General features: G+C 42.0%; 1 protein-coding gene across 2 annotated transcripts in view; it reads right to left on the bottom strand.

Annotated features, from left to right (window-relative positions):
* Positions 1 to 23,012, bottom strand: part of lsamp (limbic system associated membrane protein) — a 503,490-nt gene that overhangs the window by 13,245 nt on the left and 467,233 nt on the right. For both annotated transcript variants that reach the window (XM_031860665.1, XM_031860664.1), the window contains 3 exons: positions 19,965 to 20,090; positions 3,104 to 3,235; positions 1,984 to 2,104 (listed from right to left, as the gene is read on the bottom strand). In XM_031860665.1, the coding sequence (XP_031716525.1) occupies positions 1,984 to 2,104; positions 3,104 to 3,235; positions 19,965 to 20,090 (379 nt within the window). The remainder of the gene's footprint in view (positions 1 to 1,983; positions 2,105 to 3,103; positions 3,236 to 19,964; positions 20,091 to 23,012) is intronic.

The following is a 23,012-nucleotide window of genomic DNA, read 5'->3' as shown; positions in this document are numbered from 1 at the left end:
GGGGGGGGGGGGGGGGGGGGGGGGGGGGGGGGGGGGGGGGGGTCATGAACAGGCACACAGCCAAAATCCTCCAGGGGACAAAACAGCTGAGATAGATGGCGGTTGGAAACAACAGATAATGTAAAAATATTTCAACCACCATCAATCTTTCTTTTCAAGCACTGCCGTGATAGGCCTATTACTTTAGAGACCATATCTGTGATAACACTTGTGACACCCCTCCGATAATTTTTTCTCCCAATCATCAGTGAACTTTTACTGCTGTAAATTGGGTGGGAGTATGTGCAATTCTCCACCCCCCCTCCTTGTTCCCAAACCGACTCAGGTGGCAAGTTTGCTGCAGAGGGCGGACTTATTAAATGATAAGATGATGAAACGGAAAGGACTCGGTTGTCGTTGCCTTTGAATATCATTACACTTCGATCCTCTTCAAGTGTTTTCCAGACACATGCGTGACACTTAAATTGATCGTTCTCCAATGAACATCTGTGTCTGGGCACACAATTTACGGTTTCAAAGGAGACAGTAGAGCGCCGGGAGGCTGATTTCCATTTCAGTGGAATTACTTGCGGTATGAGAAAAAGGGTTATTAGGATTTTCAGCGACTTCTGTACAAAAATTGCACGCAGGTTGATCTCCTTTTTTCTCTTCTCCAAAGAATATCACAGAATCCACTGCTGTCTCGCCCAGTTATTTCAATTAACAATGGAGCAACAGCCTAGTGAGTGATTAAGTGGGTGATTAGTCATTATCAAACCACACACGATGCCATCAAATTAACATTGGGATGTGACAACGGCAACACTGCCAGGGCAGATTTGACAAAAGGGATCAAAGAGATCCATTATAACCACTGAGTTAAAATGATAGGGAGCATGTCTGGCACAGAAAATAAAGTGATGAAGCTGCTGCCACATTTGCGAGATGAGGACAAAAGTACTGTGGAGAGAGCATGTAGAAGGTTTCTGACCCAGACCATTAAATAAAGGGCTGCTAGACCTGTTGTTTGAAGACAGCTCAATGATTAACGCTCAGTGTTCACTAAAATCTTGCATTGGGAACAGTGTTCAATATGCTTTTAATTTAGAAAGCAATGCTGTTCATTAATTGCTCATTGATTATGCTCACACAGTAAACAGCCTCTTACAGCTGCCACGGTCATGCCTAAGTAAATTCAATGTAAATCTAATTATTTTGCCTCATCATTTTATCTGTAATGGCGGCAAGATAAACCAAGTATGCTCCGTACCTCCTGGCAAGTCAGGTCAAGTTAATTTTAAGATTATGTCTGCAACCTATCATCCCACGCATGGCACCAACAGGACTCCATGGCTGTAACTAATTAGCACTCACCACAAGTCAAAATGTTTCATTACAGAATACACCTAGATAAGCCACAAGGAGAGCGCATCAGAAGCTCTGGAACTTAAAATCATGACACAAACTTTGCCAAACTGTTGTAAGGCATATACAGTAAAAGCTTTTGTTGTGAAGGCTTTCCTCAAAGACTTTGTTGTTTCCAGTAATCTGACATGTAAGGGAGAGAAGGTTTTCCATCCCTGGAAACAATACTGGAGGTAATTACAGTAATACTGTAAAGGTGCTCCTGAGCACCAACGGGTGCCTGCTTTGAAAGGATCCGTCTTATATAGTTGTTTGTGATAAAGGAGACTAATGGCTTGTGCTCTATTTAATGGGTTGTTTGACTGGTGGTATACACCTCATGTAGCTCTCTTAGAGATTGATTGGGATAAAGCAGAACAACAACAAGGACCGAACTTGCGACATCATCTCCAATCTGTTATATTTGCCAAGTGTTTCAATCCGTTTTTCATGGTTATACAATCTTGAAGCGTCCCACAGAAAAACGCATTCATGAATTGTCCGAATGTTTCGTCATCTCACCACGTCGTATGCAGATTTGTATACGTGTGTATTTGTGACATGTGGGGAGTGATAGTGTAAATGTGTGTCAGGTTTTACCTTTTCTCATCCCTGTACCATTCAAACTCTGGTGTGGGCACGGCCGTGGCGTCACACTGCAGTGTCCCCATGCGGCCCACTGGAGTCTCTGAGCTCTGGGTTCTCTTCATTGTCGGAGGGTCTGCAGAATCATACAATGTTGAAGTAAGTAACATCTTAAAACCAATAACCAAACTCCTATACACTGCAAAATAAAATGATTTAACTTGACACTTTCATTTGTTCTTTTTTGGAATGCTCAGATTTCCTTTTCCTACAAGGTGAAATTCATTGTATTTCATCAAGTATGTCTGAATAGGGCCACTGACATAATTCAGAAGACAAGCACTTTCTACAATATATAAAAGCAAACAAACCAACAAATATTTTGGAAGTGAAAGTTTCTTCTATGAGCCACATTTCATAGTCTCAAATTGAATTCTATATTTAGGCCTTCAAGCCAAGAGCTCCAATTTTATTTGGAGCTCAGAAAAGTAATCAGTGCTAAAACTTTAAATTCCTTGAGTTTATTAACATTTCTCATACAGACAGAATTCTACAAACGTCATAACGGCCATCAATATGTGGATTAATACCAGTTTTCCATTTAGGATCAAACACCAAGAAATGGTTTAATATTGAAATCTTCATCGTTTCATTCACTTAGACTGGGCTAAAGTACAAATCGGGCAACCAGCCATATGTGATTTGTTCCGATCAAAGAGAATTCTCTACCTCCTCTGAGGGGAAGTGGGTTTGTGATGTCCCGGGAGGTGTTCATCAATCTAACAGATGTATTACACCCGACAGTTCTAACATGGACCCCTGATGAGATGTAATTAGGTGATCTTATTTTGAAATGCTAAGCGTATCTTTAGTGATGGTGGTACGTGACAATTACCATGTTGCAATCAAAGCGAGAGATGTTTATCTTTCTACCTGGATTCATCTTGAGAAAACTGAGCGGTGCTCCAAAACTTTCAAGATTCAATCATCACTCTCTGCCAAACAACATTCTCCAAGTCTCTACACTCACTTCCAATCTTGACTTTTGTATGCTTTCATCTAATGAATGTATCATCCTGTGACATTTCTAACACAAAAAGGTAGTGAGCGAGTGGCGTATTGTCGGGTTACTTACAGCTGACAAGCACATTGACATATTTGACATCAGGCGTGGCGACGTCGTTGCTGGCCTTGCATTCGTACCGACCCGCTTGGTTTCGCATGATACCTATAATGTCCAGGTACTCCTCTCCGTCCAGCGGCTCTGCTGCAGAGAGTTAGAGACAGATGGGATGGAGGGATTGAGGGAGTCAAGAGGGAGAGGAGCAAAGAGAGAGAGACAGAAAGAAGGAGGAGGGATGAACACAAAGTTAATTGAACTCCAGAGTAAAGACATTTCCTTCTTATTTCAAATCTTACTTTTGCCACTGACCAGAATAATCTAGTAGCCATCAGTTCGAATGGAAAAGCTGAATGAATGGAGGAAAAACTGTCCAACAGATGGATGCATTGAGCCACATCTTTGACATACCAATCACTATACTGTATACATTACTTTACATTACGCACTTTGTTTGAACATACTCACATTGAGTTTTGTTGGAGACATGTTTATATGTATCTTCATACTTTGGATGTTTATTGTTCTGTCAGATATCTGTTTATACTACTACAACAATTTAAGATTTACTCAGAACTTTCCGGAACACACTTTATACAAAATACTGTATATTGAGGCACAAAAAGAAATGTCAACATTGCTGAATGACACATTTCATCGTTCATATTGCTATCAGATAGGCGTGAGTATGCTCAAAATAATTAGTTGATATAACCTCTGCAGAAGTGTTTATAGTTTTTGAATTAAACTAGAAAATTCATCCACACTCATATTGCACAACAGAGTTAATTCAAATTCACAGTCAGGTCATGCTGTGAAACTCAGATTGAATGACTTCGATTGACTCTTAAACTGGGGCTGCATTTGATATTCAACAACTTGTTAAGCTGACTTTTATTAGTTGTTTTCCTGACAGCTTCAATTAACAGAGGCGGTAGACAAAACATCTTAACCGAGTGGAAGAAAACCACAGAGGCTATCAGACAGATATCTGATCTGCTTTGTCTTATTACAGATCTGTGGGTGGGGCAGGAGGAGGCAATGGCAAACTCTTTGATGTGCTGCCATATTAATTGCACTTCATCTTTTCAACACCTCTAAAAAATAGCATTGGAGTGAAGAGATATCATTATTTGCAATGTCACAATGTATTACTTTGGTGATTGTGTGACATTGCTTTCGTTTGAAAGCGGTGTGATAACTAATGCTGCATGCGACAATACCATTTGTTTGCACACAATAGAAAGATGTACAGCTTCTACGTACATTGCAACGTGATGGGAAATGAAATTATTGGAAATTGGAAACTTAATAAGGAATCATCTGCTTGTAGCCAGTATGCCAACAGTGCAGATCTCACGATATTTCTCGAAAAAGATACAATTATCTGCCCTGAATGAGGGAGGGAGTCTCCTGGGACTGAGCAAATTTAATAACAACAATAACATGGACTGATTATTTTCTGAATCTAAGAAAATAGGGAATGATGGAATCTCGGCGGTGGAAATGCATTGCGAGGAGGAGATCTCTGGGCTGAATGGGGAGAATGCACTGTTTGTAACAACAGTAAATGTCAATGGTCTCAATTGTGGGCAGGTTCATGCTCATGTTACGTGTGAGGGGCTGCAGGCTCTGTGACACCGAAGCGTTGCGACCTGAGGAATGAACAGGCAGCTTCGGGGACTTCGATATGGGAGGTTAGTCCAAAAAAACAGCCGTTACACTTTGGTGAACAAACCTAAATGCTTTTGCCATTTCATGCCGTGAAGCTCACAAAATCACCAGGTAACAACAAAACATCCGTGTGACTTCCATACATGCCTGAAGCTAAAACACCCTGCAAACCCTGCACATCTGCAAAACTGAGTCAGGCATCAGTGTTTGAAACAGAAAGAGAAATATAACTAAATGATCCATATCAAGTGCATGATGGGGATGGAAGTCAGTTCATACAGTATTATTTCATATCAGTGGGAGAATGATCAAAGCCTGAGCCAGACCATATTCAACCATATTCAGCTCCCACTGGACGAACTGCCGGAGTAACGTGATTGGAGAGGTATGATTGAAAATCTGTTGCCATGGAAATTCTATTGAAGCTCAAAGCTCTTCTTCAGTGCTTTGGTTTTGGTGCTGGATACACAGAGAGAGAGAGAGAGAAGACCAGGTGACTGCAAAGATCAAAGCATAGAGAAGAGAGAAGAGAGGAGAATCCAAATGAGAGATGAGAGGAAATGTCTCAACTATTTCTTTTCAAACGCAGCAATTAACTGTCAGTAATCTCACCTGGTGTGTATAGAGAGCAACTCAATCATGGGGGATAACGGGAACGTGATGTATCATCTGAAGAAACAATTCATTACAATACATTTCATGCATCTTTCGTCCGTGCCCATAGGAGAATACAGCTTCCTTCATGAGAAGAGTGTGCTTCACGTTATCTGTTTAATGAAGCGTAATGAATAGATAGGTTAATCTTGTCTTGAGGGAATTGATTGGAGCATGTGTACAGTGTATGTGTGTGCATGTGCGTGCACACAGGCCCCACGCCTGCGTGCGGAGGCGTAATGTCTCCGTGGTGAGTATGACGCGTGCATGCATGAACTGGGATGAAGACACATTTCCTTGAGGGCTGTCAGGAAGCACTGACAGCGGTGAATGAGCACATTAGAAAAGCCCCATGAATCCTGGCATTACACTATACTACGTAATCACATTTCTATGCTAATCTGGAGGAAGGAGGGAGAGTTGGTGACAGTGAGGGAAACAGTATTAAGTAAGGGAAGGACAAGGAGCATTTGTTTTCCAAATAAACCTTTTTTCCAGATACAAATCAGCAGGCTGACATGCTGATGATCCTAATTACAGTAGCACTAAACAAACAGTACAGCTGGTATCCTACATTTGAAGGTATTTGATAATAAACCAAACATATTGGACAAATGCGAATTAGTACCTGCTAAAGTTGGGGGATTACCAAAGCCACTGGGATTCATCGTCTGAGCACCGTACATATCTGTGCCAAAGTTCATGGCAATCTGTGCAATGGTTGTCAAGATACTACACTGAAAATAAAACATGGCAACCTTGTGGTGGTGCTAGAGAAAAGGTCAGTGGAGTTCATCCTCTGTGGACCAGGAATATCTGTACAGAATGTCATGGCAATCTATCCATTAGTCGCAGAGACATTTCAGTCTGAACCAAAATGGTGGACCGACAGATATCGTCATTCCTGCAGCCAAATCGCAATCATGGGGAGATTATTATCATCACCTAATAATGCTCAGTATTTATGTCATTCTGTTCATTTATAATAGCTATATAGTTGGCCAGGTATGGTCATAATCACAAATTGCTTGTAATATCTGACAATGACCTCTAATGGCGGCAATTTGCAGCTTAAGCTAACGAGCTTCCATTAGCTTCATTGAAATGGTCATTGCTCTACAGCCCTGAATGCCGGAGGTTTCTATTCAGAGCTTTGAAGGTGATATATTTATAATGATAATACAATGTGTTGTAAGTTGTAACTTTAACTGGGAGATTCAAACAACTCTATTCCCTGTTCCACTTCAATTTTTTTTTTTTATAAATTAAGAACAAACAACCTGTTCTTTATTTTTGTAAATGTCAGAAATGAAACAGTGTGGAGTTCTTCCATCTCATAGAAAAAACATGAATTAGATATAGATGAGTAAATTGTCGGTATAGCTTGTAAAATAAACTGTTCCAAATGACTGTACTTTAAGTTGCTTCTTAAGACAATGCAATTATGATAGTTTAATTTAGAATCTTTTAAATAGCAATGTTGATGAGCAACCAAGCGTTCAGCAGATGGACGGAGATATTTTTAACATTGAAACTTTGGCTCTTTTGGCAGTACTGACACCTATTCTTTCTCTCTTGTTCTTGATCACACATTCTCATGGGTACACACACATATAGGTGTTCTTCCGCTTCCAAAATCTGTGAATGCAGGTCAGAGTTTCAACCCCTGCCAAACTGCAGTGTGTTTTTGTTGTACGTCTTTTGATTATATTTCCATGTTGCAAGCGGTTTTCTCCGACTTCTCTCCTGCCATACTCGGGAGTGGGGGAAGCACAAGTGTCAGTAGCCTTGAGCTACTCTCACAATAGAATTCACAATGAGGAACACACAGAGAATAGGTGCATTTTTTAGTATGAGAGAAAACCGGAAATAGAAACTTGTGGTTGCAGAAGGTGTTTTGGACCACTGAACTGTGAAAAGATAAAGACAGAGAAAGCATCCATATAAACTTAAGATCATCTCTGTATGAAATGTGAAAGCTCTACCGTGTGTCACCACTGGGATGCAGCTATCAAAATGCTATGAAAATACTAAGTGTCATAATCACTTCCAATTTTGTGCTTGTAATATCTTGTTTGCAAGAGGTATCCTATTTTAGGAACTGCATATCTAATTTTAGAATGAAACTACTCCATGATGATCACAGAGAGATGTATACCCAGCACACAAAAATCCAGAATTAAATTGTCTTTGCCGAGATACTTGGTGATTGGACTATTTAAAAAGCATTGTTTTAGGAGTGGGTGAGAATGCTCAAAAACATACTGTAAATTAAAGCCATGTAATAACTGAGAATTGGAAGAAACATCAGCAAATAATTAAGTTCTACAGTGAGCTGCATTTCTGCTGACTAAAGCTAAATGAAGCGATACAGCCAGCTTTTCTTCCGAGCCATTTGAAAGCTTATGAAATGTGTTGCAAGACTAGATGGAAAAAAATGAAGTTGACTGTCCAAACTGCAAAACATGTAGTGTATACCACATGCTCATGGTATACCACATGCTTATGGCTGAGCAGTGACAGTTCATCAATTGCTGCATTTAAACCCACCTTTCACCCTTTCGTGGACACAAAGCTCAAATTGCCATTAACTAATTTGCCATGCAGCCTGGCGCTAGCCATGCTGAAAAGACCCATCATAGCGTTGAAAGCCCCGTGCCCCTTGTGATATGCAACAGCAGGCTTCTGTAAGTGAGTAGGGAATAGTTGAGGGGCCTTTAGAAAGTTCACTTCTACAAATGCCTGCTGGATACTGATTTGCATCGTACTGGCAACTTTAAGTTTGTGTGAACAACTACAAGTTTTCTACGTCAATTAAAAATACTCTGTAGGAGTGAGGGACAGCAGTGGCACACATTCTGTAGGTCCACGCATGCCCCCTTCCTCCCTTGTGTGTGTGTGTGTGGGGGGGGGGGGCATGCATGGACCTAACTTCAGCTGGCAACTGGATGGCGGCCATTTGCATATCCTCATGCATCATTCATCAGCATCACTTTACCACAGTGCGAAACATTACATTTATTTTGCAAATGCTAATTTATGTTAAGCAGTGGATTTGGGAAACTTCAGAGTCGAGTAGCATAAAAGATCCTGCGCCATTTATTGTCTTTTGTCTGCAGGAGTGTGTGACAGTACGTGCGCTGGTGTGTGTATACGTGCACATACCCGTCGCCGCCGGCTGGACCTTAAACTCTGTGCATGTGTGTGCCTGTTTGAGCATTTGTGTTTGGACAGTTGGTTTCCGGCTTTATCAGGGGAGGCCACATGGCAGCTATCTTCCCGTCAGGAGTCGGTGTGATTTAAACGACGGGTCAACACATAATTGCAGAGTAACTATCCTCATCAACACATTCCACCCGGTGGAGATAATGAAAAGATGACTGAGCTCGGAAACTAAAGGAATCTTAAGCTCACTTATGACTCCATTGACAGTGTGTTGCCAAAACCAAACACACCATGCGATGCGATGTCAACAGGGCTCAATACTGCTATCTTAAAGGGACAATGCACTCAGAGTTTGAATGCAGTGATTTCACTGTGTGAGGCATTGGTTTTAAATGACAAACATCATTTTACACCATTAAAATCAAATCACTTGCAATCTGAAATGTCTTAAGTCCTATTTAATGAAAGCACCAAAAATAACCTTGTGAGACTCATCGCGTTCATGTGCAGTGTTACATTTCCTGGATTCTAATGTCTTTTTACACTTAGCAGCAATTCTGTATGAACACTAGCTTTTCAGCAGTCTGAGGACAAAAGGAGAACTTCCACTTCTATTCACAAGCCATTTGCTGCCACTGCTGCTGGCGGTGCAGAAATAACACAGGTGTTGAAGCCAAAACATGACGGCTGTTTATTTGCCGCTTCTTGAGCCGAAGAAATGATACGCACAGAGGAGCGGTGGAGCCGTCTGTTTTCCTCAACGCTGTCATTCCTCTCTCTATCTCGTTTTCCCACTCTCTCCTTCTCCTTCTTCTTCTTCTTCTTCGACTCCTCACAGCCCTTTGTTGTTTTTTTCTCGGTGTGGCCGAGTTGTTTGGTGCCGTATTGCTACCGTTGTTTGTCTTGTTCAAGTCTGAGGCTTTAAAAGGAGATTAATTGTCGTTAAAACAGAATAAGGTTGAGTGATTGAATTCCCATGAAGGGAAGTTGTGTTGTCCACTTTCTCTTACACTTGGCTGATAAACAGATCCAGCCTTTTGTTGTGGGAAGACTTCTCATTACTGTCTGGATGGATTCAATGAGCTTGTGTTTGCCATGGGAGAAGAGCCTTTGTGTTCAGCAAAGATAGCAAGGTCAGGCACAGACTATCACTGCTTAGCCTTGTGTCACTGTTTCTCTCCTTTCCCTTTCTCTGTCTTGCACACACCAACACACATGTGCATGTAAAGACAAATACACACACATGATAGTTCATAAACTTCTTCATTTTAGTTACTGAAAGTAACACCTAATCGGCATAGGGCTAGGAAAATAGCAGGATTTGTATCTATGTATCTACAACACTACAGGAGAGTAGATTCCATAGGTGGTCAAAAAAACACAGGACATTCCAGGACTTTCAACCACAGACCGCAGGTCCCTAAATGTTGTTGTGAATTGTCGCGGTCATGACGGTTGTTGTAAACCTCACTAAGTGGTTTTGTTGCCTAAACCTAAGTTCACGTAGTTATTTTAAGCCCAACCATATTTTTTCTTTCCTAAACCTAAATAAGTGGTTTTGTTGGCTAAGCCTAAGGTTGCGTAATGTCGTCCAGACTAACAGATAAAAACAAGACAAGAATGGAAACTCTTTGTCCCTGTAGACGGAAGCAATAGATACAAGTTTGTAACTATTTCATGAACTGCTGTGAGACTTTGTTGGTACATGAGAATTGCCCAGTATGACCACACTATTTCACCACTGTCTACTTTAAAGGGCTTGCTCAAGGGCATGTGAAGAAAAGGTGTGTTCATTCTCCTCCCCTGCGCATATCAGCTTGCCTTGTGCAGAGATTCAAACCAGAAACCTTGAAATCACGAGGTCCACTTCTCCTTTAGGCTACTTTCTCCCTGAAGGGCTGTGTGACTTGGGGCTCTTGAAAAAAGTGCTTATGGACTGAAAAAAAAAAAAAGTGCTGAGTTTTGGTGCGAGCTCCAGCATTCAGTCAGCCCAGCGGTGACTACACCTAATGAGGCTGGGCAGACACAAGGCAAGCTGTGCTCATGATGGTCTGTGCACCATGTGACAGCAGACTGATTTCAGACCAGCTGCTGATGATGCTGATTGTAAACAAACAAGGGAACAGTGGCTGTCAGCAGATCTGAGACCTGCTGAGAGACGGATGAGCAGCTGTCTTCTCTTGCCAAAGGGCTGGGAATCAAGTGGTTGTGCACACATGCACGCGCACAGACTCTCGCACACAGCTGGAGACATGGAGCAGGAAGGTTGACCTGGGTTGCTCTGACAAGGACCTGTCACCACCTTACACTTCACTCCCACAATCAGCAGGCTTGTCAGCTACTCTCTGTCCTTGACAGCTTGGCACACAATGATGTGTGTGTGTGTGTGTGTATATGTATGTGTCTGTCTCCTGCATACTCTTCTCACCTACTCCTACTGCACGGGAGTTTTACTACTGAGGCACCTATGTATCTGCACTCATGCCAGCTCCACTCCCTCCTGAGCGTCAGAGATGTGTAGGTGTGCATCCGTGTGTTGTGTTGTGCTCTCTAGCTCCATGCCTCTCCCCAGACAGCAATTGAAGTGACTGTCATACTCTGCCGATGGAAGAGATGGGAGGATGATGGAAAGAGGAGACAATGAGAGAGAAAATGAGGGAGTGGAAGACAGAGAGCGACAGCGGAAGATGGATAGACAAAGAGTCGCATCGAGGTACAGGGAGAGAGTCCTCTCTAGACAAGGTGACAGGGCTGGAGAGACTTCCCCGAGCCCAGTCTTGGAGCATGGCCGACACCCAGCCGTGGGCGGCATAGGAGTGATGTCAAGGGCACTCAGCATCAAACCTCCTAAAGGCTGCCCTGCCAAGCACTGTTATAAAAGGGTTATGACTTCAATATGCAGCTGGATCATATAGTGTAGGAGCATGGGCTGCGGTCCAAATCAATTAATTTGGACAGATGTCTTTGTTGCAACGAAACTGTTGCGGTAGATTCATAGCTTGCCATTTGCAGTTAGCTGACGCTATTATCCAGAACACCTTTAGGGTTCGAAATGTGGCTGAAGGACACAGTAAACATGACTGCTGACGGACGGGTAATAGGTGTTGAGAAAGTTAAACTACTGATGTCTTGGTTACAGGACACTATTTGCAGTCTATCCGTCCATTCGGCTGCCAGGGTGCAGCATCGTAGATACATCAAGGCCTCTTTAACGACTTGAATTTAAATCATCAAGGTCCTACTTTCACTGCAAGCTTCTCAGATGCCCAGCTGGTGTGCCTTTGCTTGAGCGGATCCGAGGTTCACTGTGGCTGTCCTCCCTGCAATGTTAAATGACTGACAAACTCTTTTACACCAGATAGGTGAGAGGATCTCAAATGCATAATTGAACATTAATTAACTACTGGAGTTACTATAACTAATGATAAGAGTAATTGAACATCCAGTGAAACTGGCAATTTGCATACTAAAGCACATTTCTGTTCGTTCTCTCTCTGTCTGCAGCCTGTCTCTCTTGCCATTTGCCTTCCCTGAGGACAGCATAACTTCCACCAATTCCTCCTCTTTCCAGCTCTGTGTGGGTCCTCTAGGTCATGGGAAGCCACAGGCCACCAGAGGGCATGTATTTTTCGTACGTGTCTGACCACTACTTTGGTGGTCTTAAGAGGCATGCAATGAAGAATTCCATGCTTGACCAGAGGCTCCATTTCCCCCCTCATTGTACACAATTGGTGCTGCCATTCTCCTGACCTCCCACCACCCAGGAGCTCCAGTCTACCACCTTTGGGGGAGTGGGACTCAAGCTGGGAACCAGCCAGCTAAGGAGATCAACACAGACATGCTTGGAGGTCTCAGCACAAGCATGTCGCGCAGACACTGGGGGCTTTGCGCATGTAGTGTACCAACACGTGCATTCCCCCTCACATACTGTACTTTTCCCCACCCTTCTCTTTTATCTTCTTTTCCTTCCTCCCATCCCGCTGAATACCCCCTTACCACTGCTCTCCTCCCCATCCCTCCATGCTCCATTGATTGTTCGGCTTACAAGTCTGAGCAATCAGCTGCAGGCTGGAAAAAAAACAGTTTTGATAAACAGCAAAAGACTTACAAGATGTCATGCTACCTACAGCACTGCCCGCTGTCTCACACAGGTAAAACAGTTTTCACACTGCCTCTATGGACATATGTGACTCAGATCTTCAAAGTCTCCCTTGCTGCCTTCAGTGACTACGGTCAAAACATTGTGGTTAAGGGGTTAAATTATTACTTCTTCACGGTTAGGGGACCTTAAGCGACGTAGTTACAACAATAAACACACATAGGTACAACCGCGTTCTTGGTTTAAAGAAATCATCGTTGATTGTTGGTTTAAAACGGGAAACAAACAACAGTTCCCCCGAGTTTAAGTGACCCCTCCGTCCATTACAGACTTTGTTTCTCTATAATGATGTCCCTTCATGCCATCCTTTACTTCTGTCATAACTACCACTACTTCTAGAGGACTTTGTCACTTTCATGTGAACACGGGGCACTTGCTAAAACGATTGACTCTTTTTCTTGGGTGGACAGTCTCCCAAGAAATATGCTGCAACGCCAGATAATGGCAACTTATATTTTGTACACCAAGGGGTGAAATCAAAAAAAGGATTGCACAGCTTGCGCATTTAAGATAAAGAACAAAACCTGCGTAATTCTCAAAGTATCAAAGGGTAAACTGCACCCTTAACTGGGCTGCCAAGCCAATAACTTCTCAGTGCTCCTGTGCTGTTTGCATGTATTTAAATTAGGTAATATGCACGGGCCCCATTGCAAGAACAGTCAAATTCACAAAGATCAGCACTAAAAGCCACATGCAGTTACAGTGAAAGCATTAGCGTGTTCAGAGAGTTGGCGGTAACTGAATTGCATTCATGCTGACAGACTTGCATATTAAATACCAAATTATGGTTGCCCTCTGTCACCTTTAAATTACTATCCTGAAGTTTCTGGCAATGCCTCTGCACCTCTTTGTAGGTCAGAACCGGTAGCTCACCGTCTGAAATGACGAGTCAAAATATCTCAGCCATTATTATGCCTACTGTGTTCTTAGCACAAAGCATCATTTTAACTTTACCACATGAATAATTGCAATGAGACGCAAGAAAAGGGCAAATTGCACACAGCTACAAAACTTAATGGGCATGTTTGCGCTGTAATATCATACAGTGCATCCGTAAAGTACTCACAGCGCTTCACTTTTTCCACATTTTGTTATGTTACAGCCTTATTCCAAAATGGATTAAATTCATTATTTTCCTCAACATTCTATACACAACAATCCATAATGACAAAGTGAAAACTGTTTTTTGCAAATTTTTGCAAATCTATTAAAAATAAAGAACGAAAACATAACATGTACATAAGTATTCACAGCCTTTGCCATGACACTCAAAATTTAGCTCAGGTGCATCCTGTTTCCACTGATCATCCTTGAGATGTTTCTACAACTTGATTGGAGTCCACTTGTGCTAAATTCAGTTGATTGGACATGATTTAGAAAGGCACACACCTGTCTATATAAGGTACCACAGTTGACAGTGCATATCAGAGCATAAACCAAGCCATGGAGTCCAAGGAATTATCTGTAGACCTCCGAGACAGAATTGTATCGAGGCACAGATCTGGCGAAGGGTACAGAAAAAATTCTGCAGCATTGAAAGTCCCAATGAGCACAGTGGCCTCCATCATCCGGAAATGGAAGAAGTTTGGAACCACCAGGACTCTTCCTAGAGTTGGCCGCCCAGCCAGACAGAGTGATCAAGGGAGAAGGGCCTTAGTCAGGACCAGTAACCCGATGGTCACTCTGACAGAGCTCCAGTGTTGTTCTATGAAGAGAGGAGAACCTTCCAGAAGGACAACCATCTCTGCAGCACTCCACAAATCAGGCCTGTTTGGTAGAGTGGCCAGACGGAAGCCACTCCTCAGTAAAAAGCACATGACAGCCCACCTGGAGTTTGCAAAAAGGCACTTGAAGGACTCTCAGACCATGAGAAACAAAATTCTCTGGTCTGATGAAACAAAGATTGAACTCTGTGGCCTGAATGCCAAGCGTCATGTCTGGAGGAAACCAGGCACTGCTCATCACCTGGCCAATACCATCCCTACAGTGAAGCATGGTGGTGGCAGCATCATGCTGTGGGGATGTTTTTCAGCGGGAGGAACTGGGAGACCTAGTCAGGATTGAGGGAAAGATGAATGCAGCAACGTACAGAGACATCCTCGATGAAAACATGCTCCAGAGCGCTCTGGACCTCAGACTGGGGCGACGGTTCATCTTCCAACAGGACAACGACCCGAAGCACACAGCCAAGATAACAAAGGAGTGGCTTCGGGACAACTCTGTGAATGTCCTTGAGTGGCCCAGCCAGAGCCCTGACTTGAACCCGATTGAACATCTCTGGAGAGATCTGAAAATGGCTGTGCACCGACGCTCCCCATCCAACCTGATGGAACTTGAGAGGTTCTGCAAAGAAGAATGGGAGAAACTGCCCAGAAATAGGTGTGCCAAGCTTGTGGAATCATACCCAAGAAGACTTGAGGCTGTAATTGCTGCCAAAGGTGCTTCAACAAAGTATTGAGCAAAGGCTGTGAATACTTACAGTATGTACATGTTATGTTTTCGTTCTTTATTTTTAATAGATTTGCAAAAATTTGCAAAAAACAGTTTTCACTTTGTCAGTATGGGTTGTTGTGTGTAGAATGTTGAGGAAAATAATGAATTTAATCCATTTTGGAATAAGGCTGTAACATAACAAAATGTGGAAAAAGTGAAGCGCTGTGAATACTTTCCGGATGCACTGTAAGTGCACGGACCTTGATATGGGGCGGGTAGCTCAATCCATTCTTTGTGAATTTACTCCCGAGTGTCTGAAAGAACAGGTTAATAATCACACTCAGTTCCGTTGAGGCTATTATTTTTTGGTAGTGGTAATTGTTACACTTTTGCTTGTTATCTGCGTTGGCGATGTAAGCCTAACAACAAATAAAACCACTTGGGGTGAACCGGTGCATGTACCGCTTTAATGAGCACCTTGTTTGCCCTGCCTGCAGATGTCCACGTCCTTACTCATAATGAAGTATCTGCTGTCTCATTGTCATCTTTTATCATGCTCAGAGGGCTGTAATATTTACCAAGCCACAGTATTACGCATTCCATCTGATGGTTCTCTGTAGTCTCGACACAGCAGGTTCAAAAATCCCTGCATCAGACCTGCTCCGGCAATATATTACCAGACCTTGGGAAAATTCATTAAATTCAGTCCCACAATCACTTAATTACAAATGTAGCTCAGTGATGTGCAAGCAATAACCTGCCTGACCTCATGTCTCAATGACACAAAGACTATCTTTGATGGAGTCTAATTATGTATATACATATATCCCCAGCGCTGAAAATGCGCATTCTGTTAATCTTTGAATCCATCCAGCATGCCATTTCGTCATTAAGAAACCTAACACGTCAGTTATGATCTAATTAGCTTCTTGATAACTGAGCGACGGAGGCAACAATAGCAGAGAAATAAGATTGTGCAGAGCTGAGAAAGTGCAGTTTCAGCTTGTAGAAACAGATGACAGCTGTAATCAATGTGGACACCCTGAGAAACCCTGCTATTAACTATCTCATCAACAAATCCTGCGATGGAATACCAATTGAGACTGTTAGCTGAACGCATTTAACTCCAGCGTTGAAGGCATCGTTTGTCACTCAGGTTATATGAATTGTATGGGATTGCTTCAGGCTTCTACAGACAAATATTTCTTTCAACAGATGTATTCAAGAGCTGACTACAGACACACTTCAGTTTGATGACTTTCTAGATTGTTATTGTCAGTTTGGCTACGGTATTTAGTTAATTATAGAGTTTTTACAGTTTTGTCAGTTTGATATGAAGCACACTTTTTTTGCTCACTCCCTTAGCTTCACCATTGGCATCTATTGCAATTTCAGTTTTTGGTTGGAGCTTTTCAAACATGTTTGCAAGCTACAGTACACTATATACAGCAGGAACTGTTTGTTTACAGCTGTAGCTTCTTGAGGAATAGTTTCCCATGGGGTTTTTCTTAATGTGAAAAGGTGTCAACACGTCTTTATAGTACAAACAGTAAGGCAGAGTTTGTTCTGATATGAAGGCCACGAACATTGTTTTTCTTACAATCACTTCTCATTAGAGAAAGAGGATTTCCAGTTCAAAAGACGTACGTCTGACAGACCAACATCCCTGGGTGGCTGTCATTAATCTAGAGGCCTGTTGTCATGTGACTTGAAGAAGATACTATTAGTGCCCTTGTTTTAAATGTATTCTGTATGAGTGTGTTTGCATCTGTTGGTGCTCTGTCACTGCTATCTTAGACACAATGTTGTCACTTGAGGGTGCGAGTACTATTGGATTTTCCCACTTTTGTGCACAAAGTCATCAATCTGAAGATGAATATGCATGTGGTTATGCAAGAATGAGCTACAGCCAGATTTTGGCAATCAAATCTATGACTCATACTCAAGTCACATAGGATTTATGAGCTTCTTAATAATGACATATAAAAGTCATTCAAAGATTGGTAAATATGTTTTTAACAACCTTACCTAATAAATGAATGGGCACCGTTGCAGCTACAGCACTACTGTACAAACCAACAGTCTCCGTTCAGTGTAATTAGCCATTAGCGCTAGCCCTGACCTTATGACACTGCTGTTCTGGATGCTTGGCTGTTCTGAATGAGTGGATGCTTGCTGCATGATTTTGATTTTACTAATCAAATGTCTCTTTCCATTGAAGTGGCAAAAGGTTAACTTGACCCTCCGGATGGTTTGTGATTCTTTGCTCTCCTTCAATGAAGACATATTCTCCAGTTCTGATAAAACTGATACTATTGCAGCATTATTGCTATTGCAGCATCAGTTTTAGGGGCATTAACCTCTTTAAGGGCCGCCATTGCTCTTTAGAAAGAACAGACGCCTCTCTGTGTCGTCACAAACACCCAAAGCAACGCTTGACAAGATGGATTTTTGTGTGGTACGTGATCATGTGATTCTGGTGTGATCTTGTGACATCGTGAAAATCCGGCTGATGTGCAAGGTAAGCAAATGGTAGCCTTAGCATTGTTAGTCAAAAGATGCAATATTGGGCAACTTAGTTCACCTTAGTAAGGGAACAGTTAATTCTTTAGCTGCCGCTTATAATATGAATGCCCACTTTGCCTTTTCCTGGCCTAAATGTACTGTTACTGCATTACTCTTGAATTACTCTTTACTCATTACTCTTACATTAAAGGTAATTTCCAGTGAAATCCGTGGAAATACTCCACACTTGATCTTGATCCCCGCTCTGTAGAAGACTCAAGTCTTGATTTGGAATAGCATTTTGGGACTCATGGACATCTGTGGTCCCAGCCATATGTTAAGAGCCTCGCTAGTTGAGCGAAGCAGCGTTACTGCTCAGGCAGGCGAAGGCGTGAAGCAGTGAGACCACAGGTTGCCAGACATCATTATCTCTCTCAGCAGTCCCCCACATGCTCTCAAACTGGGCTGGGCTTATGGATTCTGGAGGTGAAAGATACCCGCACAACCACAACAAAAATAACAACAGTTGCAGTGTTTGCAAATGGTGTGGGACCCCCCATCTCTGGAGCCACTTTGTAGACTTTCAAAACCCAATCCTGCCAGGAGCTGACAGGATTTTCCTTCCGTCACACTGTTTCACCATTCACACTGTTCCAGTAAAGAACAAAGACTTGTCGAAGGTGGTCTGCCCACGAATTAAACAAAACACTGAAAAAGAGAAAAATTTAAAGAAAAGCTACTTTATAGAAGACATTGTAGAGAACTTGCAGAGGGAGTAGTTAGTAAGGCCTACTCCATTGAGAAATCTACTATTAGATATTGCTTTTTCCTTCACTCTATATCCACGTCTTCGTCCATATTCTTGGAACAAAAGCTGTTAAAACCTGCAAAGGGGCTTTTCCTCCAGTGAGCCATCTGAACCTGGAGGGTTCAACTTCAGTTTCACAGGAAGAAAAGGAAAGGGAATCTTCTGGTTTTCAACACAGCACCGTAAAGCAGCCCGTCGGATCCGTATGGCTCGCAGGATTAAGTTGAACAGATCACTCTCCTTTAATGCAAACAGCCAAAAGAAGCAAGTACACCTATCCAATATGTTCAGCTTCCAACTGCAGGAGACATATTTGATGGAACACGTCTGGAGCGCTGAAAAACGGATGCAGTAATTGATGAAGACATACAAATAGAATGGTTTTTCAATCTGCAAAAAAGCTGTTATCAAACTGAGATGTCAGCTCGAGCATCTCCATCCATCATTCTACAAGCTTATCAGCAGTGGGGGGCATTATATACTTTCTCTAAAAATTGGATAAGACGCCAAAGCAGCGGTATCTCCACTAATCCGAATGCACATATATAGAGAGATGTACTGGCACACTGCCTGTACACACTTTGATAGCATGTACAAACAGCAACATGGCTATCCTACATGAGAACTTATTACATAAGAGACTCAACCCAAGGAAAGATAAACCCACCCTAGCTGTAAACGTATCTGTCAATACCAGTATTTTTAACAGCATTCAGAATTTAGCGGATGTGGGCAGGTTCCGCTTCTGTGTTTTCTCTTATGCCCTTTAAACTCCTCATATCTCTGAGCTAAAGTGCTCACAAAGAAGAAATATCTCTGCACATATTGATAAAACCTGTTTGCACAGATAAAAAAGGAGGCTGCGCATGCTGAGGAAGGAGGTCAAGAGGAAGTCTCATTTGAAGTGTGTGAAAAAATTTGAGAAAGCTATTGACTAAAGATCTCTTGACTAATTCCCATGCACTTTTGAGATGCCCCCCTCAATTCAGCTCTTCAGTTTCTGTCTACAGTCAAGTCGCACACAATATCAGACCAAGAGGTAAAAATGACAACATATGTGAACATCAGTGAATCCTGCTTCGGCCCACGAATGAGGTGAAGACATAGAAATACATGTTGCTCTGGCTGCTGGCACTTTCCTGTTTACACTTTCCGGATGGCATTCACAGGAATACCTTGATATTTAAGAAAAAGTTGGAATCTGATGATTTTGAACCAAGATCTACAGTTTTAAAAAGTGTGTTATTTTTATACATCCACGGTTTGTATCTGTGCAGAGCACAATATCTGAATAATGTAATAATTTGTCTGTGTAACATTTACATATTGCATCCACCACAGTTAATTTTGCCTGATTTAGATTGACTTAAAAAAACAACAACAAACTTGTAAGTTAGATGATGAAAAAGTCTGGCACCTACTGGCCAGGAATGTAGACTGACACAAATGATAATGAGTACCGATTAAACGATTCTTACCTGAGGGGTTGAGCAGCCGCCAGGTGATTGCAGGGTCCGGCCTGCCACTGGCCAAACAACTGAGTGTCACGTTGCTGCCCTCGTTCACCGTGATGTCTTCTGACACCTTGTAGATGTTGGCTGGAACTGGAGACACAAGAGAAAAGACGTGAAGGTTGAAATAGAGTACGAAGAGCAAAGTGTTTTTCATCTTTTTCAGACCAAGATCTGGAGCTGACTTGGATGACTCAATAACTGACGTCTTTGCTATTTTATTTGCATAACTTGAAAAGCAATATAATTATATTCATCTTTCTGTTGAACACAGTTCAACTCAACAAAATGACTGAGACTTTGGCGTTAAAAACAAACCACAAAATACTGCTAGTCTACCATGCCAGCTGCTTTGCTCCCAAAACATCCATTACCATCTCTTCACAGCAACTATTGGCTATGAACAGAGCTTACATATGAACACAAGCTGACCTTTGATTCTCTCAGTGAAAGGAAGAGTTCAGAAAAGCTCTGGAGAACCTTTTTTTCCACACTGCTATAGCCCTCAGAGGTACTTACGGAAAACTTTTTCAACCCAGGATCCAAATAAGCAATTTAATCTTTAGCCCTGGGACCTGAGCTCATGAAAACAGATTGCTTCCCTTGTCACACGGGGAACCCGGAGATACTTGGCTCTAATTCTTTCAGACACATACCTTCAGAAAAGTAGGCTTTTATATTAAATCAAAAGTTAGAGGTAAAATGAAGAATCTTTTCATGTGTGTGTGTATGTATGTGACACAGATGTTCAAAGTAACACGGAGCTATTTCGTCTCAGCGTTAAATAATCACCATCTACTCCCACTCACACAACAAACAAAATTAAACCTGGAGAGAGAGGGAGAGGGAGAAACCCTAACTCTGGTAAGAACAACTCAGGCGAATTAAGAAGGTACAGTCTGTTTTAAAGCGAGTCAGCAGCAAAGATGCAATCAATCATGAAGGATACAGGGGCCATACATCACTGTTTGCACAAACTGTGGGTGAAGTGGTTGGGATAAGATTCAGATATGAGGCTAGAAATACAAATAATGATCAATAACTGGAATATGATGAATGCTGGAGGACGCATGATGTGGGCAAATGCACGACTTATTATTCTAATTTCTGGTATGCATGCATGAATGTATGTGTGTGTGCATAAGATTCCTTTAGGGTGGACACACATTAGGCACATTGGCACCGATTCTTTGAGCAAACTCCAAGAATCCAAGCTGTTCCCCATAATAAACACACATGAACATGAAGTTCTTGTTAAATCAACAACACCAAACATAAGGATATTATCCAGCATATATTTTGAATGCAGCCGTTTTCCCTGAAAAAATGTGTCTTTATTTTATAGCTATGGTTTTATAGCTATGGTTATCCTGGAAAAAACAACAACAATATGTGCAAAAAAGGTGCAAAGAGTTGATTTTCACGAGTGCTCTGTCTAAAACCATGGGATGCTTGAGCCTGTGAAACGTTGTGCTGGTGTGCATTATCATGAACATATGGACTCTTGATGCATCCTAGCAAACATTCTTCCGCTTTCGATCTCTAGTTCCGAGCCTTATTTCAAAGGCAACTACTGTTCAGCCAAAGCAGCTGGACATACGATCCACTCATGTGATTCGACTTGTGATTCACAGTCGATTTACAAATTACCTGCAGAAATCCTTGTGCATCAGCTTGACAACGAGTCGAGGAAAGTTTGCATTTGTTCTGTTTGTGCAATGTGACCCTGCCATTGTCCTGTACTAACCCAGAGGGTAATGATGCTTTTCAAACCACACGAGGTGTCGCAAACAACGAAGAGCTGCACCTTTTTAATTCACTTTGCATGTTAGTGCTTCTCAACCATGTGATGTTTTGAGTTTCTCTTTATAATACAATGTTATTACTACTTAGAGGACATTTGTAATTCATGTGGGCTTTTCACCACTAAAAATAAATATTCAATTTGGGTTTCATGTTTGTACACCTGATTGGAATGTAATAGATAATTTAGAGGCCTTTCTTAAAAATTAAAACACATCAAACAACTCCTCTCCAGCACGCCATGCTTTATTCAGCAATTGTTTTTGGCTCTCTTGCCTTCATCATTGTGGTGCCTGAGGCTTTTCCAATGTCATTCAGTCGAAGAGGTAGAAATATGTGCCAAAATGTAATTTTTTGCATCAGAGTGTGTGGCTTTGACCTGCACATGCATGGTAGTGCAATAAAGCTTAATAGGCATGATTAAAACAACAGTCTACACTCTCTGCACATCAGATTCACATTGATTTATCCATCCAAATCATTTACGCATTAAAAGCAGGGTTGGGAAAAAAACCATTAAAGCTCATAGGTTACCTGCTTAAAAGTGTCAACAGCAGCCCAATCAGTTGCAAATAGGCTGGCGTGGAGAGTAACAGACTCTGCCAGCTCTCCACCACTGTTGTCAATTTGTCCATAAACAGGGCACTTAAACCCCAACTGCTCCAATAAAGTTACTCAGTGGCCCCACAATAAAGAATGCTATCGTCTTATTCCTGTTGTGGGTGTTATCGGTGCCAGCAGGGCTTCTTCTTGCCATGAAGCATGTTTACAGTTTGTACCTCTAATTTTGGTGCCTACATGAAGCTGCTTTAAAGACTTATCTTGACTTACTCCAATAAACAACATTGAGGTTATTGTTTCTGTGAAAGTAACCGAAATATAGAATATTTATACTGAAAGCATTCAGGAGTCCCTAAGTTGTAAACATATTTGTGAGCGCAGCATTATGTGGGAATTCATATGCTATCTAAATCTGATGGAAGTTGTGGTGCTGGATTGAAATAAAGCTGCCCCCTTCCTCCATATCGACCATGTTTTCTGAGAAACAATATTTCAGTGTTTGCCTCTTTATGATTGTTTGTCCAGCAAGGTTATTATTGAAGCTTTGTCTCTGTACAGCATCACTAACAGCCTCCCTGCCTCTAACATCTCTCTCTCTATCTCCCACACACACACACACACACACACACACACACACACACACACACACAC

This window comes from Anarrhichthys ocellatus, unplaced genomic scaffold, assembly GCF_004355925.1.
Source record: "Anarrhichthys ocellatus isolate YVR2014 unplaced genomic scaffold, GSC_Weel_1.0 scaffold24, whole genome shotgun sequence".
Taxonomy (NCBI): domain Eukaryota; kingdom Metazoa; phylum Chordata; class Actinopteri; order Perciformes; family Anarhichadidae; genus Anarrhichthys; species Anarrhichthys ocellatus.
The sequence above is the reverse complement of the archived record's forward strand: the minus strand, read 5'-3'. Positions and strand labels throughout refer to the sequence as shown.